The sequence below is a fragment of the Cydia pomonella genome, chromosome 1 (genome assembly GCF_033807575.1).
Source record: "Cydia pomonella isolate Wapato2018A chromosome 1, ilCydPomo1, whole genome shotgun sequence".
Classification (NCBI taxonomy): domain Eukaryota; kingdom Metazoa; phylum Arthropoda; class Insecta; order Lepidoptera; family Tortricidae; genus Cydia; species Cydia pomonella.
The window spans coordinates 48,143,734-48,157,899 of record NC_084703.1 but is presented as its reverse complement, the minus strand read 5'-3'; the positions used below and the strand labels follow the sequence as shown (position 1 = coordinate 48,157,899).

The 14,166-nt window shown below is 35.6% G+C and overlaps 2 protein-coding genes across 11 annotated transcripts in view; one reads left to right on the top strand and one right to left on the bottom strand.

The window, feature by feature from the left end:
* Window positions 1-2,226, top strand: part of LOC133529081 (U7 snRNA-associated Sm-like protein LSm11) — a 63,415-nt gene extending 61,189 nt beyond the window's left edge. The window contains exon 4 of the mRNA XM_061866705.1: window positions 46-2,226. Coding sequence (XP_061722689.1) covers window positions 46-215 — 170 coding nt within the window. The 3' untranslated portion in view covers window positions 216-2,226. The remainder of the gene's footprint in view (window positions 1-45) is intronic.
* LOC133528887 (ecdysone-induced protein 74EF) overlaps window positions 1-14,166 on the bottom strand; it is a 309,196-nt gene that overhangs the window by 232,210 nt on the left and 62,820 nt on the right. The gene's annotated exons all lie outside the window — the stretch shown is intronic.

The window sequence follows — 14,166 nt, the reverse complement described above, 5'->3', positions numbered from 1 at the left end:
GAGTTGATTCACCCAACAGTTTTTAACCCAGAACCACTATTTCAGGTCGTCCAGTACCCCAAGGAACCGCGAACATGGTCTCCCCCCTGCCAATCGAGGTGGTGTCGTCGCAGGGAAACAAGATCTTCGAGTGTTCGCGTCACATCCCCCAGTTGCTAGTAAGGGGCGAACATGTCGTTCTAATAAATGTGATAGATCAGTATCGAAATGAATAAGCGAAGTGTCGCAGGGACACAGTATCTTTGAGGATTCCGACACATTCGTCAGTTGCTAGTGAGCGAACATGTCGTTCTAATGAACGTGGTGGATCAGTACCGAACTAAATAAGCGAGGTGTTGCAGGGATACAGGATCTTCTGATGTTCCCGACACGTCTCTCAGTTGCTAGTGAGTGAACATGTCGTTCTAATAATTGTGGTAGATCAGTATGGAAATAAGTGATGTGTCGCAGGGACACAGGCTCTTCGAGTGTCCCGATACATTCCTCAGCTGCTAGTGGGCGAACATGTCGTTCTAATAAATGTGATAGATCAGTATCGAAATAAATAAGCGAGGTGTCGCAGGGACACGGGCTCTTCGAGTGTCCTGATACATTCCTCAGCTGCTAGTGGGCGAACATGTCGTTCTAATAAATGTGATAGATCAGTATCGAAATAAATAAGCGAAGTGTCGCAGGGATACAGGATCTTCCAATGTTCCCGACACATTTCTCAGCTGCTAGTGAGCGAACATGTCGTTCTAATAAATGTGATGAATCAGTACCGAATTAAATAAGCGAGTTTATCTTTTTGCTGGCATCATAGAGGGTTTCTGATACTCGTATGTGTGTAGAATAAACTGAAATAGAAGTCATAACGCTATCTTCGTGGCGTCTTTGGCTATCGCGGTTAACTTCCTAGACCTCTAGGCTACCCCGTCGCAAAACACAAATCGAAATCAAATTCCTCTTGTATTGTGGGTGTCCATGGGCGGCGGTAATCGCTTAGCATCAGGGGATCCGTCTTCTCGTTTGTCACCTATATCATTAAAATATATATATATGATAAAAAGAATTTTGTGCCCATAACGTTATGTGTGTGGATATTACTATGTCCAGTCAAGGTATTAAATATAGACCCGGTCAAAGTGCCATAAATATGTACACACTACCTTGATGTATAAGGTCGTGTATACATATTTTTGACACTTTGTCCGTGTCGATATTTAATACCTTGACTGTACTTCCTAGCTTCAACTCTATTCCGCACGTTTTTTCAGTGTACGCCATACCCTTATACGCGTTCTTGGCGCTTTCATCACGCTGACAATAGTCACCTGACACTAACAATTTCTGTATATTTCCGGGTCGATAAGGACAGTGTGTAGCGTCAATGTTGACTTGGACTAGCAATATATGACGAATTGTCATTGTCAGATGACAATTGTCAAGTTGATGAAAATTGGCGCAAGGTGTCTAGATGATTTTTTTTGGATATCTGGTTATCATGTAGTCTGTATACACATATATCACCAATTCATGTGTAGACTCAGACCAAGATAAGTCTGCAACGATTTTGATAGTACACGCAGTGCAAGTATTATTTTAACGTCATAATTTCGTATAAGTTTGACATTTAAAATAACACTTGTACTGCGTGTGCTATAAAAACGTTGCAGACTTATCTTGGTGTAACTATATAATTATGTAATAAAAAGCCCGAATCATGTGTAATTCGTCCAATAGATATAAGTAAATACCAACAATGGGAATAAGCAGAAAAATCTAAAAATCATGTAACATTACCAGGGCCTAGTAAACATGACAAACGATGATAGAAATCGCCTATCAAAACTTAAAAGATGCATGGAAATAATGTCCTCCTAACGTAAAGTGCAATGACTCGTTTTAAAATATCATTCAATTGTCTACCTTGTTCCCATACGATAGGTCACATAATTGAAAGATATTTCATTCCACGTTAGGTGGGCAGAATAGTCACGTGACTTTTCACAGCATGTCATGCCGGTACATTTGTCGATGTACGATTGTCACTTCGGCTTGGGCCCCCGGATAATGTTTTCTCTCGGGTAGCACCCCTTCATGGAGTTATACTGCACGCCAAGCCCATTGAATGTTTTTTATGATGTAGGAGGTAAACGAGCAGGCAAATCGACCTTTAGCAAGCGATCACCGTCGCCCATGGACACCTGCAATTGGTTGCAAGTGCGTCCTTTAAGCTCTTTTCTTGAAGGTCGTACCGGTCCGGAAATACCGCGGGCGGTTCATTCCACAGTTTAGCCGTGCGAGGCAGGAAGTTTCTAGAGAAACATTATAACAATAAATGTTTTGTTAAGTCGGTTCTTTTTTGGTAAATATTATTAAGTATTGTTAAATAAACAGTGCTTATTTTTATTCTTGGTAAGAGCTGGGTCAAAGAGCCATGCGGTCTTATTACAGAGAAAACTGGAACACATGAATCAGTATATGTCTTAGGATGTCGTACGTAGTTTATTATTAATCATTGTTTATATGAAGTCCCACTTCAAAATATCGGGTGATTCCAAAAATGTACTCTAAAAAATTAACACCCGAAGGTGCCCGAATATACAGTCAAATAATTTAATTTTATTCGTACCTTTGTCACAGTGAAAATCATTATAAAAGTCGCTAGGGACTTCATATCTACTATTGTACTGTGACAAGGTACAAAATGGTACTGAAATTTGAATTCCTTAACCTTATAGGAATTAGTCTACGTTATATATGAAAAACTTAGCGTCAATAAAATGTTAAAAACAATGCCTACATCGTTTTACGATATACGAAAAAACCAATAATCAATGATTTTCTAATCGACGCACAGCGTATCCCTTTCTTGAATTTTAAAATTTATCAAGGATAACTTCATTAAAATAATTATAATTACCAGATATCTTCGAAATTATAGACTAAATGATTTTATGATTGGATACATTGCCAATAATGGGACCATCAAATAAATATGTAATTTAATAACTTTTTATATCCATTATTCGCAATAATGAATAAGAATACTTAGAATACAAGGCTGGTAATTCCTTTAGTATTATTTATAATCTAAATAATGATTGATGGACCATACATATTATTTAAAGTTGCACATGACACTGCACTTTTTTCCATTTGAGATTTTTATTATTATATCTACTCAGAATCACCAGCTCTTTCGATCGTAATAGGAGCAAAAAAGAGGCCCAAAATTTCCATACATTTTTCGTTCCTTCCATTTTGTTACTGTCATACAAAGTCTATAGAAAATAGTAATGTAATGAAATGAAAGTCTCGGGACACTTTTCTCATATTAGGATCGAACGAGCTATGATTCTGAAAAAGTGTAGTGTGCAACTTTATATATACATATATAATCGAACTCGTTCATAAGACGTAAGAGCGGAAACATGTTATTTTGATAGGCATTTTAAAGGCAGGGAAAGAAAATGGGTCAAATAGCCATATGTCATTCTAAGAGTTATAGTCCTGTGTCGAAAGATGGCAGTAAATTTGGTTGACTACAAAATTATCTTTCGTATTCACAACCAAATTAGCTTGAACTATGGAAGGTAGAGTTAAGAAATTGAGTCTCCATGTACCAAAAAGTGTCCGACAAAAAACCATAAATAGGTGGCGCTACAATACCTAGAATACTTGAGAAAAAAATCTAATTATAGACAGCGCACTTCACTCCGTCAATCACGCCAAGGTTTTTTGTTACTCTAGCGCTACTCTGGAGAGATTTGGAACTATTATTTATAGGTGACATCTGAACAGTTTTGCAACAGTTCTGCCTATGGAGATTCTATTCCTTGCCTCTACCTTCCATGGCTTGAACCTTATAAGTATGTAATAAGTTCGAAATTTTTTTAACACAATATATTATTGTTAAAGAAATAAATAAAATGAATGAATCACCTTAGTTGGATCAACAATTAAAGTCCGTGACCGTACAACTTACCGAGTACATTTCGACAACTGTTTTTCTAATAACTTTGAAATTGTTACTTAAGTATGACTTGGGTTTTAAGCGCGTAAGTTAAATACTTATTAAGTATTATGAATGTTTCTCTTGTTGCTGTGTTGTGTTGTGTAGTTATTTGCCGTTGCCAAAAAAACATTTACTTAAGTTAATACCGCATGCGAAGCCATATAAATATATTTGTTATTATGGCGGATATGATATTCAACTATATTGACAGCTATTAAAATTCAGTTATCAAAAAAAAAAATATTGCAGTAAGAGGTTAAGTTTGTCTAACTTTTGCTTGACCGCGGCTGGCAAAACATCTTACTTTGTCGCTTGCATACAAGCAAATCTCGTCCTTTTGCCAAGTGACAAAGTAGGACGTTTTGCCGGCCGCGGTCACCTATATGCATACTCTATTAAATACTTTTCCTATTTAACTAAATAAGCTTAGTTATGTAATTTTGTGTCATATTCTTATTAACGGTGGATCTGCTTATAGTCCGTTTTATTAACATTAGAAAGGAGGTAAGCGATTTTGACGGTCTTTTTATTGAAAAACACTTGAAAAATAAGCCACGGCTATGTGTGAATTACAAATCATTTACATTATTTTGCTTGTTTAAGTAATAGTCACTGATTTAAAAAAACGTTTTTCAATGAAAAGACTTGTCAAGATTGTTTACCGTTTTTCTAATGCAAAAAAATCGAACTATAGTGAAATACCATATTTGATTGGTAGCGTTTGTCTAACAAATCTCACATGTGCGATATTATTGATATATTTGATATGTGCAACACGTTGTTTGGACTAGTAAATACTCTTATACATTAAATGCATCAATACATATGAACTTGTGTTTTGTTTTATTGCGTAGTTGCTTTCAAAAGTTTTGTCTGTAATATTATATTCGACAAAAGCGTTTCTGGACAACTCATTTTCAATATTAAAATTTAAATGTCCTATAAACTTTTCTGGAGTTCGCCTAGATTCAGAGTTAATGCCAACTGATAAAAAAAAATTGTTACTTAGTGCTAAATGCCTTTTTCATGGCAATGTTGCTACTATAGGAAGAAGTCTAAATATCCTCTTTGATAGATGTAAAAAGTGACAAATAACACTTTGTAAACACTAGGTTGTACGAAGAAAAAGTTAAAACTGACATGTTTACTAATAAAATAAAATTTGATTTTTATGTAAAATAAAATACTTTTTTGGCGAAATTGATCTAAACTCATGTAATATATTTCGCGTCGCTCGTTTATATTTTTGTGTTAATACCGTGACTGTGCCTACCAATTAATAAACAAAAAAAGTTTTATCTACAGCTCATATAAATATTCACATTCCATATCCAATCTCCAACATTATACCAATGGCTATTATAGTTTCCTCTTGTTCATAAAACTTATTAGCAACATCTTAGAAATCTCTGGTAAGGCCCAGTTGGTTCGTGTTCCCTCACTATTACTCGAGTCTAAGCGTTAACGAAATGGATGTGCATGCTCCGAATGCGGATATCATGTTTTTGAATTTTAATTAATATATTTTTAGTTTTTGTGCAAAATATATTTATAAGTTTTTAAGTGCTTTTTAGACCTATGTTCGTGATTTTTTAGGCTTAGAACCGGTGAAGTCCCTAGAGAAAGGCTTCAAGAAAGCTAATTAAATTTTTGGCAAACGTATTGTGATCTAAAAAGCGTCACTTTTCAAAAACTACTGAGCCTACTGAACCTTACATTTTGGATCTTTCTAACAAACAGAAATGTCAAAATGACGGATAGGGTAGTAAAATACTGAGTATTTCCGCGTTGGGAATAGTTTTTGTATGTATGTTTGAATGGGAGCGGACGGGTGCGATGCCCGGGGAGTGAAAACAAGGGAACAATGGGAGGTGGACGATCGGACTTCCCATAGGCACAATAAGCGACATAGGTAATATACACAGGTCAACAGAAAACCGGGAAATTTTATTACATTACGTACTTTAAGTGGAAAGAAGGCCGCTTTTCCACACATTCTTCTCTGGATGTTGACATTATAGAAAATAGTTTTTCATAATTTAATGTATATTAACAATATGCCTTTACGTTTCACGATTATTGTAAAAACAAGGAGCGAAAAATAGGTCCCTCACTTTCGTCTTAAATGGCAGTCCAGAGCCAAGCGGCCCATTTCCGATATAAAACACTCCTAGCCTGTAAATCAACTAAAATACTAAAACCTATATTCTTTATACATCGATAATAAATAAGCATACGGTCCGTCTGATGGTAAATATAATAGTCAGCGTGCCTATGTACGCCTGCAACTCCAGAGTAACACCTCTGGAGTTGCAGGCGTACATGATACCTACTAAAAGATATAAAATTCCATCCAACCTCGACATTGGCAGAATCATCAACACCTTATGGAGCCATAACACAAAAAATTGATTGATGAACAAACCAGAAATATGTATAGGTAACGTCAAGGAATTTTATTTCTGTGCGTTTGCTCCAATCACATGAAGATCCCCACTAAGACAAGGTATAATAAATTTTCATTGTCAGTCGCCTATTTCATCAACTTGACAATTGTCATCTGACAGTGACTATTTTTTGTTAATTTCTCGGCTGGTAAGAAACCACCTAAACGTAGTGTCAGTTTACTTGTTCTGCTAGCGGCTTACAGTGAATTGTCATTGTCAGGGGCCAGATGACAATTGTCAAGTTGGTGTAACAGATGATTTTCTTGTATCATGGATTGATTTTTGAGTAAAGTCGGTGGGCGGTTGGACCAGTGCCAGCCATCGGCCATTGTCTCTCTACAAATAGAAGCTGGCCACAAAAGGATCAGCTACCAATATCAACAATTACCAATTATATTGCGTTGATTTGATACATGAAGAAGTTTCTAGACTCGGACCAAGGAGCAGGATAGACCCTCGAACATGTCAAAAAGCAATAACAAGGGTTGTGACAATGCAAATTAGAAAATTATCGATTAAACTTAATCGATTCTAGTGTTGATGATGTATTTTTAAGTAAACATACCTTCACAATTGGACGAGACTGAAACTTGAGAAGAGCAGAATCGATTCGGTCGATAAGTAGTCAAAATCTATAGCAATTGAATTCCATTTTACAAAATGAAACTCAACGATATTATAATTTATTTCTTTATTTTTATAACATAATGACTTAATGAGATATACTCTACGATACGAAGATATGTATTTATTGTCATATTGGGATTCAAGCTATTTTTTTTAATAAGGATTGGTCTGGAACCTCAATGGCATGGAATGAAAAAAAAAACAAATGTCACCCTACCCTTTGCGTTTGAAAGATTATAATGAAAATATGAATTCACTCGATATAAATAGAGATTACGTAATGCTAAATAGGAAGCATACATGTTTGACTCGTAGAGAAGGCCTTTCAGCATTAAGTCCGTCATTTGTACATTAATATTGGGTCATTACCTATGAAATAGGCGTTTTTGTTCATAAGTATTAGTCATGTCATAGTTTATTTATTTTAATAGTAACTCCGAAGTATTATTTTATTTCATTATTGCGCTACATAACAACGATTTTATACCGCCCTGAAAACAGCTCTTTTCATGTGCTGCCGGCTCGAGTATTTAAATGACTTAAATTTTCTGACGTGACAGATTAAAAAAAAATATGAGATAGTGCAAATGTGCCTTAAAAATTTGTTTGGTTTCAAAATGCCATCACAAAATAATCCGCAAAATTAATTATATGAAAAATCGAATTTCGTTAAAGTTCTCCATATAAAACGCCAATTTCATAGGTAATATATAAATAAATAAATAAATAAATATTATAGGACACTATTATTATTTTACACAAAGTAATAGTTTCATAGTTTAAACAAAAAGTAAAGTAATAAGTAGTAAGTTAAGTAATAGTAATAGTTTGGTAATGATTGTGCAATAATGTATAAATAAATGTTTGCAGCATTAGGCGTTGAAAATTAAGGGCCATGAGGGCCAAGTGCGCATGGCCTGTTTAAAAGCAAAGAGAATAAAGTATAGTATACAGGCGTATTGTAAAATTACATTTTGTAGTAACTAAATTTACTGCTATCTTTCGATACAGGACTTAAACTCTTAGAACTACATCGTTGGCTAAGAGTGTAAACCTGCCAAATCCATTTTTGAAAACGGAGATATTTGTACTGTCACTTCTGAAAACATCAACACACATGACATATACACGACCTTATGGCCCATATATTAGGGTAGCGTATACATATTTTAGTACTTTGTCTGTATGGATATTTTCAAACATGACCGTACCTATTTTTATAGACATTAATGTTAAAAGAATATTTCATAAATGGATTTAGCTGGTTTATCCTCTTAACCGACGACATATAATAAGCAGACAGAAATCTTTGTGGCAAAATCAAATATCGATGTTACCTTAGCGTTATAGATATTTTTAACGTTGTATAATAAGATAGCTACCGCGAAATATACAACACGTACGATATCTTCTTTAATACACCCATTGGTAGTTGTCTTATTTTTTGACACTGTATTCTACAGTTAACGTTTTTTATTTTTAATTACTTAATATATGTAATAAAGAAATCATGGTCGGATTTGTTATTGATTTGCATTCTTGAAATTTCCCGGTACATTACAGCAAATACAATTTACATCTTCTAATTATTAATCTAGGACTGACTTATCGATGTTATTATTTGTCGATGTTTCATTTTCCCAAGCACTCGTTTTTGCCACACAAACTTCTACGTCTGATAATAAAAGGCTACTGGGCCATATTTTTTTATATTTACGTTTTTGAACTGGTAATTTTACAACTGCAAAACCCGGCGCGGCGGCAGAGGCGGCCGAAAAATTAAAAAAGATCAAATATAGGGGTCTCGGCCCCGAATACGATTTCGTACCTTTTGGGGTCGAGACCCTTGGCCCGTGGGGTCCGAATGCATCTACACTATTTAAGGATTTAGCCAAAAAAATAGAAGACGCTACCGGTGATCGTAGAGCTGGCAGCTTCCTCGCACAGAGAATAAGTATTGCGATACAACGAGGAAATGCTGCCAGCATCTACGGCACCATGCCGCAGGGGGATAGTTTTTAATTATTTATTTTAAGATTAGTTTTATTTATTTTTAGATTTAGATATTAAGTTTTATATGTATTATGTTGTTATTCCCAAATGAAACATGTGTCAGTAATTTTAATTGTTTATTTTTCCGTTGTTAATGAATAAATTACTCGTATTACGCCCTACAGAATATTAAAAACAAATTTTAAATTGCGCGAGTGAACGTAATATTGAAAATATTCGCAAGCATCGGCCAAACGTTTCGGACACACGTATCACAACAAACACTGTATTGTTATATGTCACAATGTCGGGAAGGTGGCATGGGAATCCTAAAGATGTGGGATTTGTTTTAAATGCGATTTGGTTACGATACATTCGATCTTGAGAACAGGGCCTGGCCAACATGACGACCGTTGATGGAAAACTTTAAACTTAAATATGACTTCGTAGCATCTGTCATGCCGATACATTATTTTTTGGTTTGGCATTTGTCGATGTATTGTCATTTTGGCTAGGCCCAATAGTTGGCACAAGTTTGTATGTCTAACTTTTGGCACTTTTGTAGCTCAATCGACATTAAAATATGTAAGGTTTTAATATAAATAACCTGAGCAATTTTTGATTCTCCTTTTATTAATTTTCTGTCTAAGATACTTTGTACAATAATATTTTTTTTTTCTGGGAAGTGTTTATATGGTTTGCTAATAAAAAGAAATAACTAGCGACTCGTCCGGGCTTCGCACGGTTTACACAAAGCCTTAATAAATTATACACCTAAACGCTCCTCACAGATCACTCTATTGATAACTAAAAACCGCATGGAAATCCGTTCAGTATTGAGTCGGACAGATGAGGCGCGGGACTTTGTTTTAAAACGCGTAGTGATTTATTCGAGTAAACAAAAGAGTAAATTATACGAAAACGAAAAGGGGAAAGTGCCGTGAAATTGTCACATCTCAGCATGTTGCTGGCGACTTCCAGATTGATTTGTATAGATTCTTGGTATACTATATTTACGATAATGTATGTTTTTAATTCAAGAAATTCATAAGTCGCATGTACAAAGAAAACCCCATGATCTCTTCAATTATTAGCGTAAAAGACATAAGGCACACAATTTCATGCACCACGCACAGCGCCAACGTTTAACCGAATCAATTATACTTGCTCACGCGCAAAAAGCGAAATTTCGCGCCTGCGCGGAAAAACGCGGGCGGCGCGGGGTCGGCGCCCGCGCGCGGTGCGACGCCCGGGGCTGGGGAACACTGGACAATAGTTCCGCATCTGGACGCGTGCGTTGAGGTAACGTGCTTTTTACCTTTTTTAAAATAGGGACTTCTTCAGGGTTCTCTGTCCGTAGTCGCTTTACTCTACAAAGCGGAAAAACGGATCAGCTACGAGCGTAGCGCTATGTAAACGTTGGTAGCGAATTATATATTAATTAGAGTGAAGTAAAACAATTGATCGTCCATACAAAAGGAAAAACGTTTTTCACACACGTTTTCCATTTTTTTTTTGTACGTTATTGCCACAATGAAAAACTAGGTTTAGGGTTTTTCCTTTTTTTTTCAAAATATAAAAACCAAAAAAGATTTAGTTAGTAGAAAACGTTTTCTCTCGAAATGGAATTTCATAGAAAAATTACCGTTTTTTTCTCAGATTCATAAAGCTCTTCGTCCCTCTTAACTGTATTTAAAATAAATTTTACAGTACATATGGGGCTACTTTATAGCACTAGTGCGGGAAATAGCATATTACGTTACTGTGTCGAACATTTAAAGGGCCATATGTACTGTAAAACGTTGTACGATACATGTGCGAATAGGTAATTCGCAACTCGTGTCGATTTAAAACACTCCCTTCGGTCGTGTTTTAATTTATCGCCACTCGTTTCGAATTTCCTATTTTTCGCACTTGTATCGTAATGTACTAATTTCACACCATGCATGAAATAAAACACCAAAATATTATTATTATTTCCTTTATTATTATTATTTTTGTTATTATTATTATATAGAGAAGCGTAACACAATTTCTACTTTAGGTATTTATATAAATCATCTAGAATTATAAAGAGTATGCGACTTGACGCTGCAGACTTGACCATTTGCTGATGTGCCATATACTCTTAAATTCCATTTTGACAGTACGAAAAAAAGAAACTGATTTGACTTTTATTCAAATTTGCTTTTGCTTAGGAGGAAAAGGGGTAAGCCGCTTCTCGAAGGGGGATAACTGTGGTTATTTATTAATTAATAATTATTATTATTTATATACAGAGAGGCAAATGGGGACTACTTAATTGCGTAAAGTGTGCGTTTACGGCCCGATTCGATACGTCATACGTCTAAAATTTTCTAAAGATACGAAGTGACGTTTCTTCAAACAAAATGTCAGTTTTGATACTGACATCTAATCCATATCGTATCTTTACCAAATGTTTGAGGTATCATAAAGTTCGAATCGGGCTCTTAGATGGGTTCAAGAACTTGCATGCTGTATTTGATACACAGCTACATACAAATATCGCAATGTAACGAAAATCGCATGCAATTTCCTAAACTGTCTAAATGGGACTTTATTCATAAACGCCTGTTAATTCTAACAAGCCCTTTATGATCGTTTGTCCTTATCCGTCATTTTGACAATTGTGTTTGTTAGAAAGGGACAAAATTTATCAAAGGTTTATAAAGTTTTATAAATAAGGAGGTAATATTGCACTCAAAAGTGTAAGAAAACGAAGTTTTAACTTTCTACGTTTAAAAATGTAGCCCGAAATGATTCTTCATGCCTTTTTTTAAAGATAGATAAAGGAAATAATCGCAAAAAGTAAATCATGTCATTTAATATCGTGCATTTCGCACGCACCTGTCCGTACATGTATTGGCGCGAGCGAGACGCACTATAACTAAATCTTTCTGAAGTAATTCGAAGCGGCCTGGCAGATCACACCAAATCGAGTCTGTACCAATCGAAACTACTAGAAATATCGCCTTACGCGCCGCCATTCCTCATTTTTCCTTTTTTTTAACCGATGTTCCTAGCTTTTTTAGGGTTTCGCAGTCACCTATAGGTAGAAACCGTTATAGTTTCGCCATGTCCGTCTGTCCGTGCGTCCCAGGCTTTGCTCCGTGATCGTTAGTGCTAGAAAGCTGCAATTTGGCATGGATTCATAAATCATGCATGGCGACAGAACGGTAAAATAAAAACTACATAAAAATAAATACTTTCAATGAAAACTATAGCGAACATGATAAGTCGTTTTTGAGTTAATGCTATAATTCTTCACTTTTTGGTAAAAAGACGTACAAAGCGCTGCGAAGGTAGGTACAGTCAGCATCAATAGTAGCGAATAAAACAACGCGCCAAAAGTATCTGATATTATGGATAACTTTTCCACATATAGATAAATCTCTAAAGTTTACATTCAAAAGTATATCTTTTACCGTCTTAATTGTTCTACATATAGAACCATCACATTTTGTTAAGCTGTTACAGAATGATAGATACTTTTGAAACCTTGTTTGATCCGCTACTTTTGATGCTGACTGTACTCCCTTGTGCTTGTAATGTACACGATACTTATTATACTAATTAATAGCCCCCGTTTGGCCTGTTCTGTACCCCTAGTGTACATTTATTCGATAGCGAAACGTGACGTACGCGTTTGCGTTAAGTCTCATTTTGTATGGGATTTTGAGTTTCCTTAACGTTCCGCTATGCGCGCTGTTTTTAAATCAGCGTACGTCACGTTTGGCTATCGAATAAATGTACAGTAGGGGCTCTGATATAATAGTAACAACGAAACCCTACAAGCATGGCCCAACATGCTCTTAGCGGATTTTATTTTGCTTTCGTATTGAAATATACATAAGAACGTGTTAATATAGCTTTCCCGTCCTTTTTCCTAAATCCCAACCCAGTTTCCCCTAATCTCGGCCCGGCACTATCCTCCAGCCAACGTTAGATCGAGCGAACTTTCCCCGCGTGGTAAAAATAGTGTGTTACGCAACCAGGCCGTTGCACCGGCCGGTGGCACCGCGTGCATCTGCCGCTAACCGACGGTTAGCTCAGATAGGCCCAGTTTTAATTATCTAACCGTCGAGATTTATAGTACATTGTGCAACGAGGGGGGTAAGTGAAATGTTGGATACGAGGGAATTAAAGACCCGAGTTTGCAATATTCTTACCCCCGGAGTTACACACAATGTTTTTCATCACACTTGCGAAGAAAAAAACTAAATTTAAAAACGAAATAATTCTTAAATACGGTGACATATCAAACAAACAATCGTCCGCCATTTTGTAATTTCTTGACAGGTTAGTATCGAGGGCACAGACCGGCATTCAGCCACGATTAATAATTATGTAAAAATATTTTAAACGGCTGTTAAATTAATCGAATTATTTAATTTTAAACATGAACAAAAATATTAAATTATAAACGTCAGTATTTTAAAAGTAAAACTCATTTATGCTACTTGGTTTGTATGAAAAAGTGACATAATAAAAAAAGCTATAACTTTTTAGAGTTATAGCTTTTTTTTTTCACAATCCATAACTCCCGAGGGAACAAAATAGGCCTTTGTCCTTCAGTACACCTGCATGAAACAAGAACTTTTTCGAGCAAGTGTGATGAAAAAATATAAACAATTCAGGCTTCATCGCCTCTTCCTTTCGTCCTTTATGTTAACGGTTCAGTCGGACATTTAAGGGAAAATTTGGAGTATTTTTGATATTTATCCGAAAATTTCCACCGCTTTATGCGTTAAAAGTTCAATGTCCTATTCCTCCTTTATGCTGAGCATTTGGTTTCAATATTATTGACAAATTAATTAGTATTTTATACAATCGTGGTATAATAGAGAGCTTTTCAGTTGAGTACCGTGTTTTGGCAACGAAGCTTGCCAAACACGAGTTGCCAAAGTGAGGTACGAGATTGAAAAGCTTGATTATATCACTATTGTATACAATACTTTTTCTACGAGTCATCAAAAATAATACTTTAAACTAATAAAAGCATACAGATAAAGAAGCCAAAAGTATACAGCTATTTAAGATACGCGAGCAGCCGCGATACCTTCATACTTATACGTGCCC